Raw genomic sequence first — 26518 nt, 5'->3', positions numbered from 1 at the left:
TACAAATGTTTGATTTCAGATAAGCATTTTGATTGTGTTGAACCATTCAATAATGTTTCCGGTATACATTTCCCCAGTGCTTGCGTTATTATCAGCAATATAACAGAGAAAAGTGACTTTTACACACTATAGTAACAAATATGTAAAATAATAGATTTTTTGCTTCATTAAAAATAGAGATTTTGGAAGGGTTAAATTGGTTTTTCAGCACTGAAAAAATGGTTTGGAAATAAACATTTTGAGCAGAGCATATCTGCATCACAAGGTGTTTCTGTCTACTCCATTCCCCCACTGCTGAACGTTTGGGGACCCATAGCAATAATTGTCATATGGGGCTTTTGGCTGCATGTAGGAGGGGAGTTGACAGAAACCCTACCCTGTAAAGATTGGAACAACTTCTTTATTAAAGTTAATGTTTTCATTTGCTGGGTGAAATATTGGCTTTTAATGGATCACAATTTGTTTATAATATTACATATGGATTTTTTTAAAGGAACAATTGTGAGCATAGGCGATCCTAAGAAAAAATATACCAGATATGAAAAAATTGGGCAAGGGTAAGTAAGTGCATTGTTTATTTAATGTTTTATTATAAATGATAACACAATAGTATTTCTTTTTTCCTCTGTAGTATTTGTGGTCCTTACAAATCCAATTTTTTTTCAATAGATTAGTATTGGCAATGCCAATTAACTGCAGACTTCCAGCTAAAGCAACATTTATTTATGGTTTGTTAAGTGCAATTTATGTTGGAGAATGAGATAGGAAACTATGGTCAAGAATTCCATGCAATCTAACAATTTTTCGTGTTCATGGGATGGATTTATCTTAGGCACCAACTGTAAGCTGATACACTGTGCCCAAATGATTTTGTGTTGTGCTGTGATAGCAAATGTAGCTTTTCTTTTTTGTTTTCTGTTGACTTTGATCTTGCTTTTAGCCTATAATTTAGAATCTGTTTTTCTGGGGAAAAATTGAAGTACAATGAAACCATTTTAAGGAGGATACAGCTTTTGCTCATTCACTTGCATGTTCAGTATCTGAAACATTGCATATAATTACCTATTCTTTCTTTCATAGGGCTTCAGGTACAGTTTTCATTGCTATAGATGTGGCAACAGGACAGGAGGTAAGAGCAACATACCTTTTAACACCTTTGAATTTCCAGTTTTAGAGCAGCAAATTAAAATTAATAGTCTTTTTTCCAAACTAGCAAATCCCATCACGATTTTTCAGCATCATATACTTTATAGTTGTTTGCAAATAATATTTGCTTGGCCCAGTAGAAATGAATTGTAAATTTTAAAATATTTCATGTAGATTTCCTGTTGGAAAGTTTCCTTAGTTATCCACTGCATCACTCTGAATTCACCTTGTATTGTTTGACACTGAAAGCTAAGCAGGATCAGGTCTGTGAGGAAAGCAGATATTTGTGGATAGTGGGATTTTGGTAGTGGGATGGGGTGCTTTTATATTGGGGCTTTCTGCCCAGTTTTGGGGTGAAAAATGTCCCAGAAATGTGCTGTATTGCCTTTAAAGATTGGGGATATGAGGAGCTTCAGAAACCTTTTACCAGCTTAATGAATCAATCCATCTGTAATATAGTCTTCAATTTTTTGTGCTACTTTACCAAACATTATCATGCTTTTTGAGTCATGCCATCTCATCATATGTCCGTAGTACAACAGCTTAAGTTTCTTCATTTTGACATCTAGTGATAATTAATTTGCTGTAGGAATCATTCATTTGTCCTTTTCTCAATGCATAGTTTCCTTAAAACTGATCTCCAATATCAGATTTCAAAGTTGATTCTTTTCACTTCAGGTTTTATTTCTTGCTAGCTTTCTCAACAATACATAGAAATGGGAAACAATATGGATTTGACTTTGGAATTATCTTTGGAATTTAATGATATGTTCTTTTACTTTTTATTAGTTCCTTCATAGCTGCCCTTCAAAAGCTCGAGTTTTCTTTGATTTGATAACACTACCCATTTTGATTAATGACTGAGCCAAGGTTTATAAAATTTAGATGTCTTTATCATCCACTTTAAAGTTATGTAAATAATCTGTAGTCATTATATTTCTTCCCTTAACATTCAGCTGTAGTCCTGCTGTGCTTTTTTCAGTAATTAGTTCAAGTATTTGAAATTTTCTGTGGGTAATGTGGTGTCAAATGCATAACTAAAACTCTTTCTTGTGGTTTTTGAATTACCTTCCTTGCCTTTCTGGCTTTTTTTTTTTTCCCTGACAGTAGCCACTTCTCTAGAATATAGATTATGGATCAGGAAAATCAAATGTTATATGATGCTTTCATCTCTTTGAGAGTGGCCAGGGAAGCTACCATTTTCTTTTGCCATTGTAACCTTTACAATAGTTAATATTGGACAAATACTAAACTTGTTATATTTAAATATTTTTGTCACTTTGGGTTTTTCTTCTAGGTTGCCATTAAACAGATAAATCTTCAGAAACAGCCCAAGAAAGAGTTAATTATCAATGAAATTTTAGTAATGAAAGAACTGAAGAACCCAAATATAGTCAACTTTCTAGACAGGTAATTAAGCATGTGGTTAATTTTGCAACAATTTTTTTGCAACAAATAAATGCATAATATTTTTAAGTGAGACATTTTACATGTCATTGTTTTGTAGAATTACAAGAGTCAGGGCTCTTTATACTACACAAATAGCAGCTAAAGTCAGATCATAATGCTATATTTAGGTAATGTGAGAGTACCCTCACCCTGGGAACAAGAAAATTGATATCAGATTTTGGTTCCTAACAACATACTTGCCAATGATGGAATCGTGGTTTACTTTTTAGAAAAGTAAAGCGTTTGACTCCTTCAGTTCCTTTTTTATTTACCTTACTTACTTTATTTATACCTTGCCTTTCTCATCAAGGGGACTTAAGGCAACTAAACACTCACACACTTTAATCAATTTAAAACAAAGCAAATTTTAAAAGACCTTCTCCCGTGTTCCCACCAAACACATTTGTGCAGACCCTTCTAAATAGATCGTAGTTGTCTACCAGGTTAATAGAAAGAGATACAGTCCTTCGGATAATCTGGACCAGAGCCCTATAGGGTTTTGTAGGTCAAAACCAGCACTTTGAATTGTGCTTGGAAATGTGTTGTCAGCCAATGGAGCTATCACAACAGAGGAGTTGTCCACTCACTGTAGCCAGCCCCAGTTAACAGGCTGGCTGGTATTCTTTGGACCAACTGAAGTTTCTGAGCAATTTTCAAAGGCAGCCCCATGTAGAGTGCATTACAGTAGGCCAGCCGGGATGTAACCAAGGCATGTACCACCGTGGCCAGATCCGACCTCTCCAGGAACAGCCGCAGTTGGTGCACTAGCTTTAACTGTGCAAAAGCACTCCTGGTCACTGCTGATACGGAGGTCTCCAGGTTCAGAGCTGAATCCAGATGGACCCCCAAACTGCGAACCTGCATTTTCAGGGGCTGTGCGACCCACCATCTGACACAGGTTGAATCCCTATTCACAGATCTGTCTTTCAACTGACCAGGAGCACCTCTGTCTTGTCTGAATTAAGCTTCAATTTGTTTGCCCTCATCCAGTCCATCATAGCTGAGAGGCACTGGTATAGCACAGGAACTGCTTCCTTAGAATTAGGTGGAAGGGGAATGATAAAGTTGCATATATATGGCACCAACTTCTTGCTGTGGTTTCATGTATATGTTGAACAGCATGGGGGGACAACACAAAGCCCTGAGGGACCCCACAGACCAGTGGCCAAGGAGTCCAACAGGTGTTCCCCAGCACCAATAGCTGAGAATGCCCCTTTGGGAGAATGTCCCTTTATTGAAATGTAAGTTCTGCTTTTCACACTACGTCTCGGTTATTGAAGTTTTAACTTTTTTCATGTTCTACCTTAGTTACCTAGTAGGGGATGAACTCTTTGTCGTAATGGAATATCTGGCTGGTGGATCTCTCACAGATGTAGTTACAGAGACTTGTATGGATGAAGCACAGATTGCTGCTGTCTGCAGAGAGGTGGGTGATGGCTAATTGGAAGGAAGGATTGTATTTCAGTTGCTGATGCAAAGTTATTTTTAACACTTGGGAGGTTTTTTAAAGGCATTGAGTGGGGAAAGGTATAGGTCAACATTTGGAATGGTCATGCTAGTCTCTATAGCTATTGAAATATAAATTCATTTCACAGGGTTAAATACTTAAGGAAACTCTCATCTATTTTTGATTAATAGATTTTAAATATTTTTTTTCAAATAAAGCTATTAATACATTTATATGCACAGGCTTATTTCTAGCCACAAGCAAAGTGTACTGCTGCAATTAGGTGATAATTTTCTGAAATGTTTTTGTTACTTTTTGTTAAAAGTATTTCAGGTCTTTGATGACGTTTGGATGTTTCTTAGCTGTGGTACACAAAAGGAAAAAAAAGATAATTTGGGGAAACAGCTGTATTATTTTAATTAAACTGTTCATTCAATGTATATTTACATGTCTTCACACAGTAATCCTTTTTTGTTGTCTCATAGTGTCTTCAGGCACTGGAATTCCTCCATGCAAATCAGGTGATTCACAGAGATATCAAAAGTGACAATGTGCTCTTGGGAATGGATGGATCCGTTAAGCTGAGTAAGTTCATAATAGTTCCAACATTGCTATATGTGACTAAAAATATTTCTGTATGTAGATTACATTTACTTCAGGATCCACCGGATTTCAGTGGAAGAACCATCATTGAATAGATTTTAAGGCTTAGCCGCTCTTAGCTACAAAGTTTGGAACATGTGTCTGAGGGATAAGAAGACTATCTTATCTCAATAGTATATGCTTGCGTATATTTGCAGTATAAATGACAAACCTGGAAGCCCATATAGCAAGGCATTTGTTGGCTGTAATGTTAAAATAAGCCATCCTAGTTGTCAGCTCACTTATACACTCAGCTCTGTTTCCGTATTAAGTTTGTGCTTATTTTTAAACCAGTAGGTGGCAGCTTTGATTAACTGTGAAACTGTTCATTTCACCTTAGTCTTCGTACAGGCATCATCCTCTTCAGTTTACAGTAGGATTCAGTTCAGATGTTATAGTATCCTTCTAGGATAATTACAAATATAGTAACAAGACAATGAAAAAGTGAACAATATTTGCCACAGCCCTGTGAAGTATTGAGTGAACATAAATGTGCACTCTAAAATGCTTGACATATCTTTATGGAACCTTACCTGGGGCAATGATGACAATCAAGATGATTCCAGTAATAAGCATGAAACCTGCCACATTTATTTGACATGTTCTCCCTCTCTCCTTCTTCAGCTGACTTTGGTTTCTGCGCTCAGATTACTCCAGAGCAGAGCAAACGTAGCACTATGGTTGGGACACCTTACTGGATGGCTCCTGAAGTGGTCACACGGAAGGCATATGGCCCTAAAGTGGATATCTGGTCTCTGGGCATCATGGCTATTGAAATGGTTGAAGGCGAGCCCCCATATCTCAATGAAAACCCCTTGAGGGTAAGGCATTGTTGTTTGGTATAGATGTAAACTAATAGCAGCAAGATGTATATAATATTTTACAAGTGGAAACATTTACTTCTTACAGTAATCATCAGCAGCTTTAGCATCAAGTGAGGCAGAAGGCCGTTTCACTACACATCTAAATCTACTTCATGATGCTTTCTCTTTTTGGGAAAAAGTACTCTTAAGAGTACTCCCAGAAAAATATCTACTAACCTCTAAACTAGAACAATTGTGGAATCTTTTAAAATCAAACATCCACATTCTCTTGATGGTAGTGGATATGAGAATGCCAAAATTATTACGGTTGCCAGCTCACCACCACACCTTTCTCCCACCTCATTCAGTGGGCTACTGGAGGAGAGGCAGATTGTTGCAGCATGATTGTTTGCAGAGGGTTTGTGAGGATTGCATTGGGTGAGATGGAAGATTGCAGTTTGTCCATACTTGATATATTACGTACTTTATTGGTCCTAATTGATCCTAAGATCATTGACTATCTTATAAAATCACAGTTCTGAGGTTTAGCTATATTGCAAACTGTCATTTCAGCCCTTCAGATGGCAGGTTTTTAAAAATAAAATTTGTTTCCCTGAACAGTCTTCTGGAGCACATGGTCACATTTTCACCATGTTTTTGGCGTCCTTTGGACCAACATAAGTGTTGTTTTTACAGGAAGTAGCCAACAAGTAACTTCTGTTCACTTTCTGCTATTTAAAAGGTTTCTGATGACCTTGGATGTATGTGGGTGGGAGGCTAAAGATATGGAAAACTGGCCCCAACACTAACTAGGGGGCATTTCTTTTAATTTGGGGGGGGGGGGGGGGTTATTGGTGGTGAGTGGCCCTCCCAAATCTCATTGGTAGCTAATATGGTCCCTTGACCTTCCAAAATTGCCAACCCCTGAAAATGGCATCTATACAATTGGAGGTTCCTATACATCTCCATTTCCACTTCTCAAATGGTGCTTAAGAAGCAAGCTGTTTTTCAGTTAAAATGCAATAAAGGTGTTTAGCAGAAATCTTTACAAACATCCCCTGTTTCGGTTCTGTGGCTGTTTTTTGTTTGCATATATAGGATTTTATAGGATACTTATGTCATGTAGTTATACTTGTATATTGTTGTTCATATGTGGTACTTGCAGTGCTTCTGTGAACTACCTCAAGTCCCCTCGGCGAGATGGTGGCAGGGTACAAATAAAGATTTATTATTATTATTATTATTATTATTATTATTATTATTATTATTATTATTATTATTATGGGATTATGGCTTTGCAAAGAAAAACATACTACAAAGTTTCTAGTCTTAAGGAGAGTCATCTACTGTCATTTCCACATAAAAGGAATTTATTAACTCCTGGGGTTGTAGCACAATGCTTATTCTTTTGAGAGGTGCAGTGGTAAATTTTGCAAGTCCCTATAGCCACACTCCCAAGAAGAAACCAAAAATGAAGATTTCCATGTCAATCAATATCAATAGACATATTCACCAGTTTTCATCTCTGTTAGGAGCAAATCTTTTATTAAGTCAATAGGTTTTAATTGCCCATTCTGCTTACAACAGATTGATTGATGTGCACGGCTAGGCATACCAGTTGACTTTTTACTTGATATGAATTAACAGAATTGCTAGAATTGCCCAAATGTTCTTAGCTGCAAAGCACTGCTCAGGAGAGCTCTCTGCTTAACTGTTGATTTGTAGTACAGGCATTTTCTGCAAAAGTAGTAATGCCCAGGAGCACTTCAAGTGTGTTAACTGAGGTGTACCTGTGTAGTTGAATGCAAACCATCTTTTAGATTTTGTAACCGAGTTTGTTTGTTTTCATTGCAGGCACTGTATTTGATAGCAACTAATGGCACCCCAGAACTACAAAATCCTGAAAAACTCTCCCCAATATTCCGTGACTTTCTAAATAGCTGTTTGGAAATGGATGTTGAGAAAAGAGGGTCAGGCAAAGACCTGTTACAGGTAAATTAACTATTACCTTGACAAACAGCATGTATACTTTCTACTAGAAGGTTGATTTATATACAGGATTGATATAGTCAGTGCAGAAGAAGAGCACAAAAAGTGGGAATGCAAAAGTAAAGAGAAGTCATTTTACATATGGAGAGATGCTTGGTAGGGAAATTCACAGTGCCATTACTTTGGCTAGATCAGGTGCTCAGCCTTCCCTTTTACTGCTAATGGAATCCATCTCATCTGTAATTCTTCCTGATGTTCCACGCATCTCCCTTTCTTGCATACTCTGATTACTTATCTAATGTAGTTTCTTGTTGCATCTAAACTAAGCAAACAAGGATTTTTGTAACCTGAAATTCGAAGTCTGCTTCAAATAACACAGCCCAACCCCCCCCCCCCCCCCAAATAAAAAATAAAATAAAATAAATGTCGATGTCTTGGTGTTTAGGCCTCTTCCCTGGGTTATTTGGAACACTGATTCAGTAAATTGAATTTGATAGATTGTATTTGCTCTGGTATCTTAAATATGGCTATCATGGTTTTCTATGGGCGAGCAGATGAAGACTGGTAGATGCTGTGTATTCTGTATCTCGAATACTAGAGCTGATTGGAGAAACTAGTGCTATTTTTGGAATCAGAAGGTCACATATACCCAGAATCAGATCTAACATTTGAGGCACCAAAATGTGTGTTGGCCAATATAATGGTTTTTAATTCTGATTTGCACTCATAGGAAGTTAAGAGAGAAAAGTGAATTGTATAACATACATGTGATACGATCCCATCATAGTGTTTTCTCAAGAGAAAGGCGTCTAAGGGCACTGTTGGTATACTTCAAACTCAAACTATGTATTACATTTTAACCTGATTCGAATGCTGAGCATCTGCATTATATGTAGTATAAAGTACTGTAGTGTGATATGTTATACATATATATGTCTTTTATTATATAAAAGTCTTTTATTGCTTGCAAAGCAGTAGTCTTGAAATGAAGCTTTTGTTACTTAGCTTGAGGTGTTCTTTCATTAAAAGTTTGTCTGTTTCTCTTCTTGTTAGCATCCTTTCCTGAAACTGGCCAAACCTTTGTCAAGCTTGACGCCGTTGATCCTAGCAGCCAAAGAAGCAATGAAGAGTAACCGTTAGCATTGCTGCCGTGGCCGTCTTTATTTTTGTTCTTTATTTTTTTAAAAAATCTTCGTAATATATAAATTGTTGCTCTTGTTAGGGGATTGGATATTTGCAGAAGGGGAAAAATCTCACCTTGAAGACACAAGCAAAGAAAAAAAAACCAGTGATGTTAGTGAACTCTTCTTAGAGTCTGGAAGAAGTTGTGAGCTGAATCACTGGCCTTTTCACCACTTCTGCAAACAGCTCAGTAATACATTTTGCTCTGCCTGCGAGTTGTTTTTGATGACTTTGCTGTACCAGATCCCACTCATTGTGGTCTTCATGGCACTTTCAATACTTGAACTACAGATTCAAGCTTATAAGGGAAGGCATGTTACATTGATTTGCTGACCTTCCCCTCTTTCTTTCATCTAGTCATTCATTCAGAATATGGCAAGCTCTGAGTTATTAAAAGCAGATACGATAGAAATGTGAAAGTTACTATTTCCTTTCTCTTAAGCTTCAGTTTAGTTATAACTGTTAAAATGTTAACCCCCTGACTACCTAGAAACCTAATTTTTCTGTGAGTGTTCTTAAAGACAGAAGAACGTGGGTAGAGAGGGACTTAAGAGTCTCAGCCATGTTTGATGTAGAATTTTGTTGCATGGACTTCTTAACGTAAAAGAAAGATGTGTCTTGAGTTGTTGAGAGTGAATACACGTGGGGAAAAGGAGGAAAGTCTTGTATTTCTTTAATGCTCAAACCATCCTCTGGGCATGGGGAGAAAACCCCATTCCTGTGAATTGTCTTCCACTCCTCCCTTGTTTATGTAGGTTTCTCAATAATGTTTTAAAGGGATGTCTTGAAAGTGTGTTGTTTTATAGCAGAGTGCTGTATCCATGTTCTTACTTGGGCTTTGGGCTTTATGCTGGTGCCTTCTGAATTTTTAAATTACCCTTCTTTGTATTAAATACATTTTGTATATGTTGTACATTTTCTCTCCAAAAGCAACTTTGGAGAAGTCAGAACTAAGTATTAGGGCTCTCTTCCTTTCTATATATAAATATATTAAAATATATATGCACCATTTCTACTAACAAAGACCCTTCAGATTTGCAAAAAAAATAATAAAATAGAAGATTTAAGACTTTTTGTATAATTCAGCCAATTGAAGCTTCTGAACACCAAAAGTGCTATTCTGTGGAAACAAAAATGGGAGGCAGTAGAGTAGCTTAGATTCAGCACTTGAATTGGCTTGTGAATGGCTGGAGGAACGCATTTTCCATGGTCGTCCTTTCTCTTGAAAGACTTAATCAACTACTGTGGACGAAGATGAACACAAGAACAAGTGCCTCCCTAAATGAAAGAAAGTAATTGGGACTACAGATGGACTGATGTTCTGGTTGAGGTGGCCACATATGCCATTGGAATTTCCTTGTCACTCACATCGGCCTTCTAAAACCACTGTGGTTTATGTGCAGCTTATCTTGATGGAAACTTCCTGAATGATAATGTGCCAAATAGAAACATAAGGGACTTTTAATTTGATGCTGTAGCTTTCTCTCATTTCTGCTCACTATGTTTGACAGAACATCTTAAAGCCCTAGATAAGAAGCAACCTCTCACAGCTTTTTGGACAAAAAGTAGAAAGCCATTTCTTCTATCTGTGAACAATATTTCTATGTGTTGGCATAAAAACATCATTTGTGCTGGGATTTCATGAACAGGTTGCAAAATGTGTATTAGTCAAGGTCTTTGAGTAGTGAGTCATGCATCACAAAGGGTTCATTCCTTCAGACCTTGCAGATTCTTGTGCCCTGTTATATACCAACAAATGCCTTATTATTGCAGCTGAAAATAGCACCACACTCCAGTCTGCAGCCATGTAACCTTTCTGTTTACTTTCAAGCATTTTGAATGTGTGTTGCTTTGTTCTGAGGAGATGTGATGATGTCTTGGTCTTTTCTCATCACTATGGCTTTCAGTGCTATTACTTTAAAAGTTCTAATAGTGTTGCCCTTAAGTTGATGATATGTGAATCAAACCAAGAGATTTAAAGAAACCTTACAGCTAATTTTCATACTTTAACTATTGGGTCTTTGTCTGTTGCTGGCAATGGAATATGTGGAACCCATGACTCCTGTGAGTCCTAGGTGCATGGTTTTTTTTAGTGCTAGCAAGTTACTCTGAAAGTTATATTTCTAAACGAAAATACTTTCTTTTAACTTTTTATTTTTTTGGAGCAATTGACTTTTGTAAAAGTTCCCAAATCTTTGCTTACATTGCTTCCAATTTGGATTAGTTTAGCAGCTGTTAGAGCATGTCCCATGGTTTCTCTTCTGTCCTTATGTATTGAATTTTGCCACAGTATGTCCGAGTTGACACTCTTAACTATAACTTGCAGCTTAGTGTTATAGCAGTGCAGATGCCTGACTTCCTTGTTCTTGTTGAGGGATATGGCTGAGGGATAAGAAAACGAGGGAGCTGAGCTGGGTTCATTGTGTAATTATGCATGCAGTTTCTATAGTACATGGATTGGACATATACTGCAAGTGTCTTAAAAGCTTGATTTTGAAGTGAAAACATGGCAGCCTTTTCATCTTTGAGGTCCAGTGGGGACTTCTAAATGCAGTGAACATACCCTGGCAAAAGGTGAGAATCTTGAGCAGTGTGTTGGAAGGATTTCTACTCTGAATTTATTTCTGGTTAAATATATCTTAAATATTTTCTGGGTGCTAATATCAGTATATATTGACAAATTCATATGAGTACTTTAAATTCATAGTGACCTTTTTATCCACCTGGTTTGATTGTTGAAATAGCCTTGCATTAACTTGAATGCTCCAGCATAGGACAAGATCCAATTTTAGTGGAAAAATAGAGAAGACAGTTCTGTAGAAGCTGTTAGTAAGAGCAGGACCTGCAGTGGAGAGCACAAGGCACCCTTTTCATAGTTTCTTCATTCAGTCAGGACTAATACAAAGTCACTATGAATTGAAAGTGCAAATGGTTAAAAGGTATTTTTGGGAGTCAGCTATTGAATCATGGACATGATTGCAATAGCACACTGAGAACTGTAGAGAGGAGAAGGGTGTCTCATTCCATGAAAGCAGGCTTACCTGGAATTAAGCACTCCCAGGGTTCTCCAGATCCCAGAAATCAAAATGAATCTGGCTTTTTAGAAATAAAAAAATGAGCATTTGTTGTCTTGAATGGAGACAGTCATCACGTCAGCATGTATTTTAAAATGTAAGTGGTCACCAGACTTATGCTGTGGAGCAGTTGAGAGTAAATTCACTCCACTACCAAAATTTGAAATAATTTCTTTGTCTTCATAGCTCGAATCAAATATACTTTCAAACAATTTTCTTCACTGCTCCCTTTCTTTCACTTTGTCAGATGAAAATAGAAGTAGTGTAAACTTTGATTTTTGTTTTTACTGTCTTCAGATTTTGTTGCCTTTTGTTTAATTTAATCCCATTCTGTTATTTAATTGTTACTGCAATATTAACTACTGTATTTGACTATGTTTAATAACTTTGTTCTTTCAGGGCTAGAAATAAACATTTCTAAAATACTTTCTGGTTGTCATTTTTGCAGCTCTAGTCTTCTTGAGTTGGTAAGATGAGAGACTGGTTCTTGTACAGGGACATGTGGCGTGATATTGCACTTAGAGCAGACTTAAAGCCTGGTTATAATTTGTCTTCAAAGCCTCCCTAACACACATGATAACTCCATGCTTCTGAATCTTTGTTATAGCTGTTATACATTCCTATTCAGCAAATAATTAGTCACATGCCTGCCGCCACATTGTAAACAGCTGCTAAAGTTGCTTACAAATTTCAGCAATGCTTGCAAATGGCAAACATTTCCTTTAATTCTGTATTTCCCCTCTCTTTTGAACCACCCTGTTAGATTTTCATTTGTAAATGGGCCTGAAGTTGAGGGGTCTCTTGAAGGGTATATTCCATTGTCACATGCATAAATGACACCCAGCGCTATCGAGCTACAGTAGTTGATATTCCTGCTTGAATGTTCCTTTCAGGGTAGTTACCAATATAGTTGCAGTCCATTAAAAGTAACTTTATTTTCTGATTTATCTAAAGTCATTACAATATTTTCCCTTTTAGGTACTTTGAGAATGTTGCAGATTGCTGGGCTTTGTGGGCCGGACATTTGAATCACGTGATGTTTCTCTTCCACCCTTTAATGAAACCTCAACTCTATTATTAACACAGATTAAAAGTTACCATGGAAAGTTACATTGAATTAATGATAGTTAATCCACAATTAAATTTCTTTAATCTGGTCACTATATGCTTATTTTTCCTTTTAGAACCGAATTATGAGTGCTGTAGGTTATGCTTCCTCAGAAAGTTTGTTTATATCTAATATTATGGTACTCAGAGAAGACCTAGAACTTAACCTAGGGTGCTATTACATGCAGTACATGAATCTCTGCATGCCCATGTAGGGACAGATGCTAACCAAAACATAACTAGCAGACGATCAGCACATAAGCAAAAACAGTTGTCACAACAAAATCAAGTGGAGCTTCAATCCTCTATAACAAGAAACATCTATGTGCTTCCTTTGTTTCTGCTTTTGCGAGCATCACTTAGGGAGCCAAAGGACTAAATCTATTACTGCATTGGCAATTAATCTTGAGTTTGCATCGGACTTTACTTGGCCTTTTTTGCTCTTGGCATCTTTCCACATCAACCAATGTGAACTAAACTCAGTATTTCTCAAACTGCTCTTTCAGATGCTTTGGACTTTAGTTCTCATAATTCCTAACAGCCGGTAAGCTGCCTGGGATTTCTGCGAGCAGAAGTTCAAAACACATGGAGGAGCAGAGTTTGAGAAACACGACTAGAAGTTGTTCCACCCGTCTGGAATTATTTTTATGGGTGCACAGGATTTCTTTGGGCAATGGAGTTGCTCCTTCCAACCTCCTGACCGAACTATCCCTGCAGGATTGTGATCTGATCTTGCTTTGCATCTTTCTGTTCAACCTTATGACCACTTCTCCCTACCTTTTGTTCCTGCTTCCAGTTCTAGTTTAGCCAGTGCTGAAGGAGAGAGGAAATGTTCTACCATCCATATTTGGACATTTAAAAAAGACGATGATTGTACATAGGACTCAGTGTTCAGACTGCACCTCCCAAATTAGCCACATTGAGGGTTATCTCTGTTCCAACAAAGCAACTGGGAAGCATCATAGGGCAAAGTACACATTTCTCCCTCCTTTGGCGTACAATCAAGAATTCCATTAAGAAACAAATGAAGACCTGCTAGAAACTAGTCTTCAGGTCCTTCAAGGGATTCTGCAGAACTGAATCTTCTTGTAGATGGATTTTATTATTATATCATAGCGTTTAATTAGTTTAATGCTGCTCTGGAGACTTGTTTTCAGTAATTTTAAATGACTTGTTTTAACAATTGTAGGTTTTATTCTATTTTAATATTTATATGTTGTAGGCTTTAAATTGCATTGTTTTTAATGTGAGCTGCTTAATCTTGATCAAGAGAAAAGCAGAGAATAAATATAATTAACAACAACAACATCTTGGAATTTTAGAGCACCATAATAAAAAGGCAGCACTAATATGTCTTGGTGGAGCCCTCGATAGCGCAGCAGGTTAAACTGCTGAGCTGCTGAACTTGCTGACCGAAAGGCTGGCGGTTCGAATTTGGGCAGTGGGGTGAGCTCCCGCTGCTAGCCCCAGTTTTTGCCAACCTAGCAGTTCGAAAAGATGCAAATGTGAGTCAATGAATGGGTACAGCTCCGGCGGGAAGGTAACAGTGCTCCATGCAGCCATGCCGGCCACATGATCTTGGAGGTGTCTGCAGACAATGCCGTCTCTTCGGCTTAGAAATAGAGATGAGCATCAACCCCCAGAGTCAGACATGACTAGACTTACTGTTGGGGAAAACCTTTAACTCTACCTAATATGTCTTGAGGCAAAGCTGAAGACTTTTTGACTGGGACTGTTGGTAATGATTTTAAAAAAGAAAGCAAAGATGACATTCTGGTTAGAGGTGATACGGAGGTGATAAGAAAGTGGCAGTCTGTCCAAGCCAGTTGCTTCAGGGTGTCAAATGTGTTAGTTTTCAGAGGGATTTCCATGACTCTATTAAGTAGGTGCCTCTCAGCCTGTGCCATGTTTACTTAAAGGTGCCTTTATGTGGGAGAATAGCAGGTGGCTAATCCTCCCCCCTCCGCCACCCTCTTTAAAGCGTTGAAGTTCTTCTGTTACAGCTCTCCTCCTATCTCTGAAGTGATTTCCAGCATGGCAGGTCTGAACGTCTCCATTGCCTTTTTCTTCTTCACTGTAGGCCTTTGTGAGGTGATCAGGAAACTCTCCAAGAGAATCTTCCCACCTTGGATGTACATTTGCCTTGTGGCCGAACTGCTGAGCTCCTTCCAGATGTGCACTTGCTGCCTGGAGTTGAAAATGCTGAGGGAGATTGGGCCGTGGGGTGGTGGCTTTGGTGCCGATGTCAACCTGACTCTCCTTTTTCTTCTCTTTTTGGTTCATGGTGCCTCTTTTGATGGAGCATCTGCAAACCCTTCTGTCTCACTTCAAGAATATCTGGCTTTGGATTCTTCTTTTGGCGCTACTGTCACCAAAGTCTTGGCCCAGTTTTTGGGCATGGAAGCAGCCAGTATTTTTACCAAACAATATTGGTCAAGGGAACTGACAGACTTCCACATGATTCAGAATTTAATGGCTCGGAGTTGCAGTTCATCTCTAGGCACCTCTGCCTCCCATGGCATCTTTGTGGAAGCCACATGTTCATTTTTTTTCCAGCTAGTGATTCTCAGACTCCAAAACAGCTCTTCCGTGTACAGAATCCCCATCGTGGCACTTACTGTTACAGCCTTGACCTATGCAGGTAAGTATCATTGCCTGGTATTCTGCATATCTCTGTCCATTTCTGTCTATCATCTATTTTACACAAAATATTTAATATATGATGAACTTCTGTGTACTGATGTCATATGTACTGTAACATGTACTAAATATGGCATATTGCAGCTGCCTTGAACATTTTGTTAAGATTTTGTTCATATAATAACCTGCTTTCCAGTTCCCCAAAAGTCTGGTTTTTCTCCACTGAGTATTTCCTTTCCATCCATGTTGCAATCCTTCTTGTGGCTAAGTTCTTTGCTCTGATATTGTCTTCAGCCCCAGTAGCCACTGTGCTGTTGACTTTCGGTGATGCTTCCGCTATTCCAGTTTAGGTTATTTTGGTAAGCCACTCATCCTGAATACTTAGGTAAAGGTAAAGGTTTCCCCTGACATTAAGTGTAGTCGTGTCCAACTTTGGGGGTTGGTGCTCATCTCCATTTCTAAGCCGAAGAGCTGGGTCATGTGGCTGGCATGATTGCATGGAGGGCCGTTACCTTCCCGTTGGAGTGATACCTATTGATCTACTCACATTTGCATGTTTTCGAACTGCTAGGTTGGCAGGAGCTGGGGCTAACAATGGGAGCTCATCCTGCTCCCCGGATTCAAACCGGCAACCTTTCGGTCAGGAAGTTCAGCAGCTCCGTGGTTTAACCTGCTGCGCCACCAGGGGGCCCTGAATACTTACATGGACCTTGTCAAAGAGCAGGAGGGACAATGTCATTTGCTAGCAAACCAGGAGGGCAGGCCTTGTTCTGAAAAGTGGACGAAGCAATAAAGAAGCTTTCCAATTTTACTTGTATTTACAACAATCTAAAAAATACTAGAATGACCCATATCATCAACTAGAGCTTGGATACTTCTTTTTCATTTAGGTTCCTTCTTCAAACACTAGTCGTTTTAATGATAACACATTTTTGCTGCAATTTAGACTTAGTTTTGATTAAAAGTGAACAGTTTTGATTTCTCTGGAAAGAAGCCCTTTTGTTAAACTGTAGCACCTACAATTTGAACCTATACAAGTCAGGAGCATACTGAATTAAGTGGAATTTACTCCCCAGTAACTCTGTATGATAACATTGCAATTGTGCTGGTCCTAATAAATAAAAAATATGCTATATACTGCTACCCGTAAGTGTGTATATATTATGCTCACCTGCTCCTAATGTTTCACTCCAGGTGACCAGACCTGCCCCAAATAGGTGTCTGAAATAACCTTGCCAATTAGTAGCCACAGACATTTTGCTTTCTGACTGCACGCAGGTTCTACCTTTTGCCAAGAGTTACCTATCAGATTGGCAATTCAGAATTCATGCCCCTGGCAAAACTACTAGAGCTTTCTATGAAATTTAAATGTAAACATTACATTTAGTGGGTTGCTGTGAGTTTTCTGGGAAGTATGGCCATGTTCCAGAAGCATTATCTGATGTTTTGCCCACATATATGGCAGGTATCCTCTGAGGTTGTGAGGTATGTTGGAAACTAGGCAAGTGGAGTTTATAAATCTGTGGAATGTTCAGGGTGGGAGAAATAACTCTTATCTGCCTGACAAGCTGGCCAATTGCAACATTTATACTTGCCTCAGGCAGACAAGAGTTCTTTCTCCCTCTCTGGACCTTCCACAGATATTTAAACCCCACTTGCCTAGTTTCCAACAGACCTCACAAACCTCAGAGGATGCCTGCCATAGATGTCGGTGAAACGTCAGCAGAGAAGGCTTCTGGAACATGGCCATACAGCCTGGAAAACTCACAGCAACCCAATGATTCTGCCCATTTAACAACACATTGCATTTAGTTCTATAAGACATTTTAGATTGTAAGCCATTTTGGAAAGAAAGGAGGTGACAAAAACTTTTTATTTTCCACCCTCCAGCTGCACCTTTCACTGGGGCATTTTTCAATCCTGCATTAGCTTTTGCTGTGACCTTTTCCTGCTCTGGGAACAGCTTCGTGGAATACATGCAAGTGTATTGGCTGGCACCCATCACAGGTGAGTGAATGGGTGGTGTAAAAAAGCTTAGCGGCAGCTGTGACCTTACTGGAGTACACACTGATGCCTGCATAATGTCAAGGTTTACTATGGTGAACGTAAAGTCAATCCAATTAACCAATGAAGTTGCAATTAAAAAGAAAATTGGAACTTTGAAATAAACAACAGCCCAGAAACGGGATGTGGCCACACAGAATATGTGTTGTTCCAGTGATGCCACCATAATTTTCCTCTTAAGTTCCTAAAAAGAAAATAAAGGAAAAAGTTGCTCCAGCTATTTGTGGGATGCAGAGAAGAGAAAAAGGAACAGCTACATTTCTAGAAAGTTAGAGAACCCATATTTTGAATAAGTCCCCAAATAATCCTGGGAAATAAAATACAAGCCCAGTAAATAGTATTGCTCAAGTTCCGGGAGAAAGATATGAATACAATTGTAGTAACAACATAAGTTGTGCATCACAAACTATCTTAGTTGGCTCTGGAGACATTTATACCACTCGTCAGAAGGTCAATTGTTGATGAAATCAAATCAAAAAGTTATTAACGAAAAATATATGAATCTTGCTAGCATTACTATTAGAACTATTTTTCCTTTGTTAAAAGGATGGAGGATTTCTGGAAAGCATTTATGCATGTGATACCTATAGATATATGAAGAGTAATAAAAATGGACCCCACCTATGAGAAGTTTGAAACTATTCCATTAAGATGAATGAAATCCACTTCAATCTAGCAGCTTAATTATGATCTCCAAAAACTTTGAGCTCTTTCTGAAAAAATAAACTTCAAGCCTCCAATAGACACATTACAGTTGTGATGAAGCCATAGTTAATAGTATTAGGTAAACGGAGGCAACTATGGGATATTTTACCCCACATATTTATGGTACTGTGTTTCTACTTTAGTTGTTATAGATCAGTGGTTCTCAACCTGTGGGTCCCCAGATCTTTTGGCCTTCAACTCCCTGAAATCCTAACAGTTGATAAACTGGCTGGGATTTCTAGGAGTTGTAGGCCAAAACACCTGGGGACCCAAAGGTTGAGAACCACTGCTATAGCTAAACCCCAAGGCATTTGTAGATCGATGAGACACAAGGGTTCCCACAATGAGAATTCTAAATACCTTCCCCAAACTGCAAATCCCAGGAGTTCATGTGATGGAAGCATTGCGTAGGATGAAGATACAGGTTCTTTTCCCTTCTGCATTAATATAACTTCCTCCACTAGCCTCTGAAGTCTCTGTATAGTCCATGAAAGTTTGTGTTGCTTATCTCAATTGATTGAGATAAGATTTGTAAACTACCAGGAATGAAATGTCAGTACAAAAACATTTGCCATTAAGAGTTATGTTCATGGCACAAAGATGAATTGGAGGCAATCTTGATTGAAAGAACTCATGTATGGAGATCTTGGAGTTGTCTGATAGAAATGTGCATGCCTTCTAATTATACAATCAGATTGCTTAGCTCTTATAATGAATGGATGAGGTTTTGACATACCCATTCAAGTAGAGGTATGAGCAAGCCTGTAGACAGAAGATGCATTCATTGACTAGGAGATAGTGAAGGCTTTTTCACCCTACCCAGGGTACTCCCATGTCAAGAAAAGATATACTGGACTGGAATAAAACACAGAAAAACAAAGTAATTATCCCTTTCCATTATTGACTTTCTTCCAGGGATGCTGATAGCGTTCTTCGTGTATCAGGGGAACATCCCACGAATCTTCCAGAAAAACCTGCTTTACAATCATAAGAACAAATACCGGATACCCAAGGGGAAAGTTAATCCTGATATCAATGAGAAACGGAGAAAAGCAGAAAAAACAATCAGCTGCTCAAGACCAACTGAAAGAACAGAGTGAAAGAGTTTGGCACAGACGGATGTGGGATTGCGTGTCTTTCTGCCTTTGCAGGAGACCTTTGGGATTTTGATGGCTTTCTGAACTCAGGTGCAGAACATTTTGGCTGGAAATGGGGAAAGGACAACTGTCTTGTGTGATGTAGTGAAAAACGTGTCAGACTGGGACTGGGGAGATTTGGGTTCAACTCTTATCTCAGCTATGAAGCTCATTTGATTTGAATTGAGGCTAAATGATGTGCTTAGCATCTAGTCTACCTCACTAGGTTGTTGTGAGAATAAAGCAGGCAGAAGGCGAATCACATATATCATTTTCAGCTCCTTGGAGAAAAAAAGGACATAAACAATATAAATAAAATGTGTGCTTGGATCTCATGGTGTACTGAATTTGATTGGACTTTATTGTGAAGGCTTGTCAAAATCATGGTATTAGGTGACTTCTTCATGGAATATTTAGTATATATTTCATGTCATGGTATGCTTTTGAGTATACCACTTATAAAATACATTACACATTTTGTCCCAAGGAAGTCAAACATTTGGTACAGTTACAAATAATTGACAAATTAATGAAAGCCTGTTACTCAATTGATTATTTAATTTCCCATAAAGATAGAAATGTGCCCCTCCAAAAGATACCCATTTGGACTACAACTTTCTGAATAACGTTTCCAGGATCTAGTCCTTCCCTTACAACAGTGGTTCTCAACCTGTGGGTCTCCAGGTGTTTTGGCCTTCAACTCCCAGAAATCCTAACAGCTGGTAAACTGGCTGGGATATCTGGGAATTGTAGGCCAAAACAGCTGGGGACCTACAGGTTGAGAACTACTGCCTTACAGTCTTATGTTTTAATATAGGTGGTAATCTTAGTTTCCCATCACCCTTTAGCAAACTCTCACAGTGTTTGTTTATTTTATTCTATAGCAATGCTGCATTTGCTTCTGGATCAGGACTTGAAATACAATGAGATTGCAGTGCCCTGTCACCATGTCAAGTTGTGGATGTTTGGGGGCCTTTTTTTTACCAAGATACATTGATACCTGAGGTGGAAGGCTGACATTCATTAAAGGATTGGGCATCTCATCCACCTTTTATTAGTACTCTCATTTTGCAGCTTGAAGCAGACCAATTTGCTTTGCTTACCAATAGTGCCTGCCTTCATCTGCCACCCTATTATATTATGGTGCTTGACAACTAAGCACCATATTGGAACACTTTACATGATGTGGTTCTTCCTATAACAGTACTTGGGAATCTAGTGTTGACTATTATGGTTCCTAAGTCCAGAGCAGTTTTCCTTCAATGTGGTGTCCATAGATATGTTAAGTTGCAACCATCTCATGCCCAGCCAGGATGGTCATAGAAGAGTAGGAGATTTCTCCTATACCTCTGAAAATCCCACATCTATCACTAAACATGCAGTGACTTTGCCTACATATATAAAATTGTGTATTTTTGCGAAATTTATTATTTCCAATGGAAGAAACTGAAGTGCTGAAAAGAGGGTATAGCTTGTACAGGAGGCCCATAAATCCTAGTCTTATTGATATGAGGGTTGTACTGTATTGCAAAAGGGAGACATTAATGAGGTCTCGTATATCCTATCAGAGCAAAACTGTTATAGGAAGAACCACATCATGTAAAGTATTCCTTTTTATATGACTCTTAAGGGAAAACACAAAATTAACCTCAGGATCTGAGTTTAGTAATCCCACCACTTCCAATTCTTCTCTACTAATAGAGAAAACACTGCAAAAATTGTTGTGTATTCCACTTTTATTAAATGGTATCACATTCTTGGCCAAGGTGGTGTGCAACACATGGAAAATGATCAGGAAAAAACATTTCAAAACACAAAATATATTAAGCACAAGTAACACAAAACAGAACACAACCCTGGTGTCCCCCATTTCTAATGGGATGCAACCATCACACAGCATTAGACATGGTTGTGTTGAGTTGTGGGAGATGTCCAACATAACTAAAAGACACCAGGTTGGGGAAGACTGGCAGAGAGCACAGCTCACAAAATGGGATGGGTGGGTGTCAACTGAGAACACAGCTGATAATAAATCAGATATTTAAGGCACTGCCCTAATGTCTTATGCTGCCTGTAGTTTGACAAATGGCAATCCTAGCCAACCAAGTCAAAGAGCATAGTTCCCACAATTAGTGAGGTTATTTTAATATGTGAGACAAAAATCCTGCTAACACCTTCCACCATTTTGTGGCAGAAAAAACAACCAAAACCATCAAATACAGTTTGAGTCTCCCTTGTCCAGAAATCCAAAATTCTCCAAGAACTGAAACTTTTTGCCACCAGTTACCCATTTTCACCTTTAGAAACATAAATCTACTCACACATCTACTATCTGCACTGAGGGGGAAAGGGAAGTGGGGAGGGCTCCACTTAGAGGTGACCCCTGTAAAAAGCAGGCGTCCCCAAGGCCATAACCAGAAAAAAAATTTTTTTGGGGGGGTGGTGAAACTTTTTTTTAAGTGAATCATGAAGAGTAGTTTCATAACACAAAATAATTTAGAATCAGGCTCCATCAATAAACTTCAGTGGACACTCATGGGGATTTGGTTAACCAGTTAAAATTAACGAGTAAACCAGGTTTTAAAAACTGAATTTTTTTAGGGGGGGGGGTTGAACCCCTAACCCCCCGCTAAAGCCCTGTATGTCTCAAACACTTCTCCAGTAGTTGGCATGCTTTTTGCCTTTTTAGAAAAGTAGCCAGGAAGAGAGAGGTGATCCACAGGTGCTGAACGGGTGAAATTGTAGCTCCTGAAGCTCTGTTAAGGACATGGATATAAGATGATTTTGTAGAATAATATAAGGTAAAGTTGGATTTACATTAAGGTAACCAAAACCACAAAGAAGCGTAATGATATATATCTGCTCATACTTAAGCCGTATATCAATATGATTGGCTTACTCTGAGATATGCGGATATAGAATGTCAGCTTTAGCAAAATTCAATCTAGCTCTTGCACCTCTGTTAGGATACAGAATGAACTTTTAATAGTTTTGCCTCACAGGTGATAACTATTCAGTCTATTCCCAATCTAAATTAAACGTGCTATTTAGATTGGCTGATAGGTCTCTAGTTGTACTGAAAGTACAAATCTCTCTGTCAACATTGAGCAAGGTGAATTATTATTTAACCAGTTAAAGAGTCATTTTAACTCTATTGAACTAGTAGGCAACTGATGCCTTTTGAGATGTTGCTGGACAGTTAGCTAGGGCATTAATGTAAGTTGCAGTTCAACAACATTTTGAGGACTATAAGTGCTCATCCTGTTCTATTTCCTCTCCTCTTATCTAAAACCTTCAATGCCAATGGAGGCAACCCTGTTGCAATTAAAGATGAAAGTTTAGGCTGAATTGTTAGTCCCAGTATGAGACTCATTGCATCTATGATGATGGTGATGGTTATGGTGGTGGCAATAGTGATTGTGATGAAATGTTTATTCATACCCTGCTTTTTCTCTCGACAAAGAAAACTTAAAACAGCAATGAAAATCCAGAATTTAGGAAACCAACACTTATTTAAATTTAACTGATTCAATGGGTCTATTCTAATTGAGTGTAACAATTGGATTTCAGCCTAAAGCTACCCATACTTAGGAGGCATTAAGCTCCAGTGAACTTTCAGGGGCTAGTTTTCTTAACAAACAAGTTTAGAATCATAAGACTCATAGAATTGGAAGAGACCACCCGGCCATCCAGTCCAAGCTTTGTCATGCAAGAAAACCACAATCAAAGCATCCCCAGCAGATAGCCATCCAGCCTCTGTTTAAAAGCCTCCAAAGAAGGAGCCTCCACCACACTTTGAGGCAGAGAGTTGAATACTTCTCATTCAGGAAGTTCTTCCAAATAGGTGGAATATCCTTTCCTGTAATTTGAACCCATTGCTCCATTGAGTTCTAGTATTTAGGGTGTCATAATAACCCTGCCATCAGAAACCCTGCATAGAGCTGGTCCAAGACATTTTGTTGTTTGGGTGGAAACAGTTGGTATTCTTTGCCCTAATTTTACCTATAGAAATTGGTTAGATTTGCAATTTAGTCTTCTTACAGCATTGATGGGGAATATGCTTGAATACAATCAAGAAATAAAAATAATGTAGGAACCCTAAAACAATTAATATTGCAGAAAACAGCTTGAGAGGTGGAGGCAATTGCTTTACTTTGCCTGATGGCAAAAGTAAAACATATGCCTTCAGGTCAGCTGATGATTTATGACAACCCCTTGAATTTCAAAACTTTCTGAGGCAAAGGATACTCAGAAGCGGCTTGTTATTGCCATCATCTGAAATATAGCCAACAGTGCCTGTTATTCCTCAGTGGGCTCCCATCCAAGTACTAACAGGGCTGATCCTGCTTAGCAGGCAAGATCCACTGGAAAGCTCGATCTAATATTTGGGCATTAAGTTTCACTGAATAACTGTACATAAGATTTCAGTTGTAGCCCCCCTGCAAATACATATTTAACGCTGTCTCACTGAATTCAGTAAGCTTTAGAAAATGTAACTTTGTATTGTATGTCTTTTGAGATATTTTAGTCCATGAATGAATATTTGTTTCACTGGCATTTACTTTTTTTTTTTTTTGCAAAAAATCCACACTTTCTTTTCTTTTTCCTTTTTAAAAAAGGTCTAGCTTTTAGGTGATGTTTCAGACACTGTATGGAATTTTAATGGAAAAAAGTTTCATTATGTTGTATATTGTTGGGCTTTATAAAGGGGGAGACACAAGCAATATGCTTACAAACAAAACAAATGAGTTGGTTTTGTTGTTGACAATATTTTAAAAACACTATTCAGGAAAACATTTGGGTGCAGAAGCAACAAGAAGTGTAATCACGTAGTGTGTCACAAATCATCATTGTAGATTATATTAGGAAAATGTGGTCCTCTGGTTATGTTAGGTAGAATATATTAGATTTTGCCATGCTGATAAAATAATAGTAACTGGATTAGCATGGTTCACTTTTGCCACTTATCTGATTATCAGAACTTATTTCCTGTAACATCTTGGTAAATATGCACAAATAAATTTATTTGCATGAGACAAATTGTCAACTTTGTTTCAATCCACACCTGATTCAAAATGTGTCTTCCCCGCCCCACAGGGAAACGACATATCTACTCTACACCTACATGCTACTTGGAAATACAGAATCCAATCGTTCTGCATGAAAGATCCTCAGTACAATAGCAGGCTGTGTGAAAGTGTGAGAGAGGAATATCAAACTTGAGAGTTCCTTACATCAGGCAGAGTTGAGGCAGTTGAGTCTGGTGGCAGGTTTAGTGTCTAAAGAAAGGCTAGCAGTTTTTTAATTTACGGTGTTATTTTATTTTTTTATTGCTAACCAATGGGAGACAAGCTTTTGTGAACTTTCCTGTCATAGGTACCAAAAATATTTTGTTGGATTATGTACTTTGGAAAGTGGGGAAAGGGTACTCCATTTGTAAGGGTACTCTGATATAAGTTTCATGGGAGAGAATTTCCTGTGCTCAGTTCTCCAAGGAGCCAATTCAGCAGTATCTGATGTAGTTTACTATGGAACAATTATTGTCTGGATGTTTCTAGCTTTTAACTGTTGGATGGTGATTTTCGCCTTGGAGTAATCATGGAAAAGAGAAAGCTATAAGACATGGGTGGGGTATTTGTGGCCCTCCAAATAATGTTGAATTCCAATGTCCTTTGGACCCAGATAGCATAACCAAATGGTGAAGGAAAGGATTTGTACTGTAGCATCTAACAAAACACGAGTTTCCACCCAAGCTGCAGGGACTTTAGTATCTGTATGACTGCTTAAGGATGCAGGATGAAAGGCACATAAGCAGGTTGATACATTTTAAAGTGCTAGTAATAACTTAATGAAAGATGTGCATTTGATATTAGCATATTCTGTAGCTGCCCTTTCCATTCTTCTTCAGGCCAGCAGCCTAGCCAGTCTTGATCATGTCAGAATGTGTATCAGAGCCTAACAAATATGTGTCTCATTGTTTTGTTTTCAAACTGTCCTGCGGTAGTGTAGATTTGCCAAGCGAGCTGAATTGCTGAGCTTCAAAGCTTTCTTGGGAAACTGCTTCCTGTATAGGAGTTTACTATACTGAAGTTCAGGTGTCACCAAGCTTTGGCACATCTGCCTTGTTGCATTATCTAGCCCATCCTTCAAGTTATAGCCCAGGATTTTTGCCTTTCCATATTGCAATGGTGCCAATTCCCGATCCTTAATCATCTTGGGGGCTATGCCTCCACCTTCTTGAAGGCAAATCTCAGCCAGCTGCTTGCGTCTCTGTTGAAGCAACTTCACTTCCTGCTGCATGAGCTCCTGACCAATGTGCAAATCTATCTTTTCCCAAAAGGTCCTATTGAAATGCACATAAAGTTCCCAGTCTAGCTTGTTCCAGTTCTTGATCTGCTCTATGGTGCTTTCTGAGAGATGGTTCTTGGAGCTGTTGTGCCTGCTGTTGAGAGGGAAGGAGACCACATCATCCAGGTCCCAACACAAGAGCTTCTTCAGCAGCACCATGGACTCATCAAAATATTCTGAGATCAGGAGAAGGTCAAATTTTGCCTCAATGGCTCTCACCGTGAGTTGGATACGTTTCGGGAAGAAGTTTCCATTGTTGTTGTATCCAAAATCAAAGGTCATTAAATTTTTGGCATAGGGGCTATCCCTGGCTGAGGCATTGTAAAACCGGGAAGTCTGGTTGAGAAATTCCTCTAAGCTTTTGGCTTTGGCAAATGACGATGTTCCTTTATAATAATTGAATGAAGATTCCATGAGATAAACAGGATTCCGGAGGATGGCAAAGTAAAAGGAAGTATTTCCCATTACTTTAGCAACCTAGAATTGGTAGCAACAGAAAAATGAAAGAAAAATCAGCTAAATCTAAAAAATCAGCTCTTTCTCATTTTCCCATGAGGTTTTTTGCAGCAAATCTCTATACTACGGCAAGCTATAGTTCTTTAGATAGTGTCAGATGCCATTAGTCCTAACAATAATAAATGGTGAAGGATATTTTTGCATGTCAGGAGTGACTTGAGAAATTGCAAGTAGCTTCTAGTGTGAGAGAATTGGCCATCTGCAAGGATATTACCCAGATGTTTAATGTTTTTACCATCCTTGTGGGAGACTTCTCTCATGTCCCTGCAT

At 38.5% G+C, this 26518-nt stretch overlaps 3 protein-coding genes across 4 annotated transcripts in view; 2 read left to right on the top strand and 1 right to left on the bottom strand.

Annotated features, from left to right (window-relative positions):
• pak2 (p21 (RAC1) activated kinase 2) overlaps window positions 1-12157 on the top strand; it is a 48574-nt gene extending 36417 nt beyond the window's left edge. For both annotated transcript variants that reach the window (XM_062976509.1, XM_062976508.1), the window contains exons 8-15: window positions 494-557; window positions 1081-1129; window positions 2444-2556; window positions 3904-4021; window positions 4528-4627; window positions 5309-5505; window positions 7342-7479; window positions 8530-12157. In XM_062976509.1, the coding sequence (XP_062832579.1) occupies window positions 494-557; window positions 1081-1129; window positions 2444-2556; window positions 3904-4021; window positions 4528-4627; window positions 5309-5505; window positions 7342-7479; window positions 8530-8616 (866 nt within the window). In that variant the 3' untranslated portion in view covers window positions 8617-12157. The remainder of the gene's footprint in view (window positions 1-493; window positions 558-1080; window positions 1130-2443; window positions 2557-3903; window positions 4022-4527; window positions 4628-5308; window positions 5506-7341; window positions 7480-8529) is intronic.
• A 1667-nt stretch (window positions 12158-13824) lies between these two features.
• Window positions 13825-19714, top strand: LOC100561817 (aquaporin-12). The gene is made up of 3 exons (XM_003218359.4): window positions 13825-15480; window positions 17370-17486; window positions 19164-19714. The coding sequence occupies exons 1-3, from the start codon at window positions 14874-14876 to the stop codon at window positions 19346-19348; spliced, it is 909 nt and encodes a 302-aa protein (XP_003218407.1). The 5' UTR covers window positions 13825-14873; the 3' UTR covers window positions 19349-19714.
• Window positions 19715-21065: 1351 nt separating this feature from the next.
• Window positions 21066-26518, bottom strand: part of LOC103278210 (galactose-3-O-sulfotransferase 2) — a 29555-nt gene continuing 24102 nt past the window's right edge. Inside the window, exon 4 of the mRNA XM_008106353.3 lies at window positions 21066-26209. Coding sequence (XP_008104560.1) covers window positions 25370-26209 — 840 coding nt within the window. The 3' untranslated portion in view covers window positions 21066-25369. The remainder of the gene's footprint in view (window positions 26210-26518) is intronic.

This window comes from Anolis carolinensis, chromosome 3 (genome assembly GCF_035594765.1).
Source record: "Anolis carolinensis isolate JA03-04 chromosome 3, rAnoCar3.1.pri, whole genome shotgun sequence".
Taxonomy (NCBI): domain Eukaryota; kingdom Metazoa; phylum Chordata; class Lepidosauria; order Squamata; family Dactyloidae; genus Anolis; species Anolis carolinensis.
This window is presented reverse-complemented; position numbering and strand designations above follow the sequence as displayed.

Excerpts from the sequence above, each read along its gene's own strand:
- LOC100561817 (XM_003218359.4), top strand. The coding sequence starts at position 14,874 with ATGGCAGGTCTGAACGTCTCCATTGCCTTTTTCTTCTTCACTGTAGGC. Across the intron at positions 15,481-17,369 it reads TACAGCCTTGACCTATGCAG|CTGCACCTTTCACTGGGGCA; the intron begins GTAAGTATCATT and ends TCCACCCTCCAG. Across the intron at positions 17,487-19,163 it reads TTGGCTGGCACCCATCACAG|GGATGCTGATAGCGTTCTTC; the intron begins GTGAGTGAATGG and ends ACTTTCTTCCAG.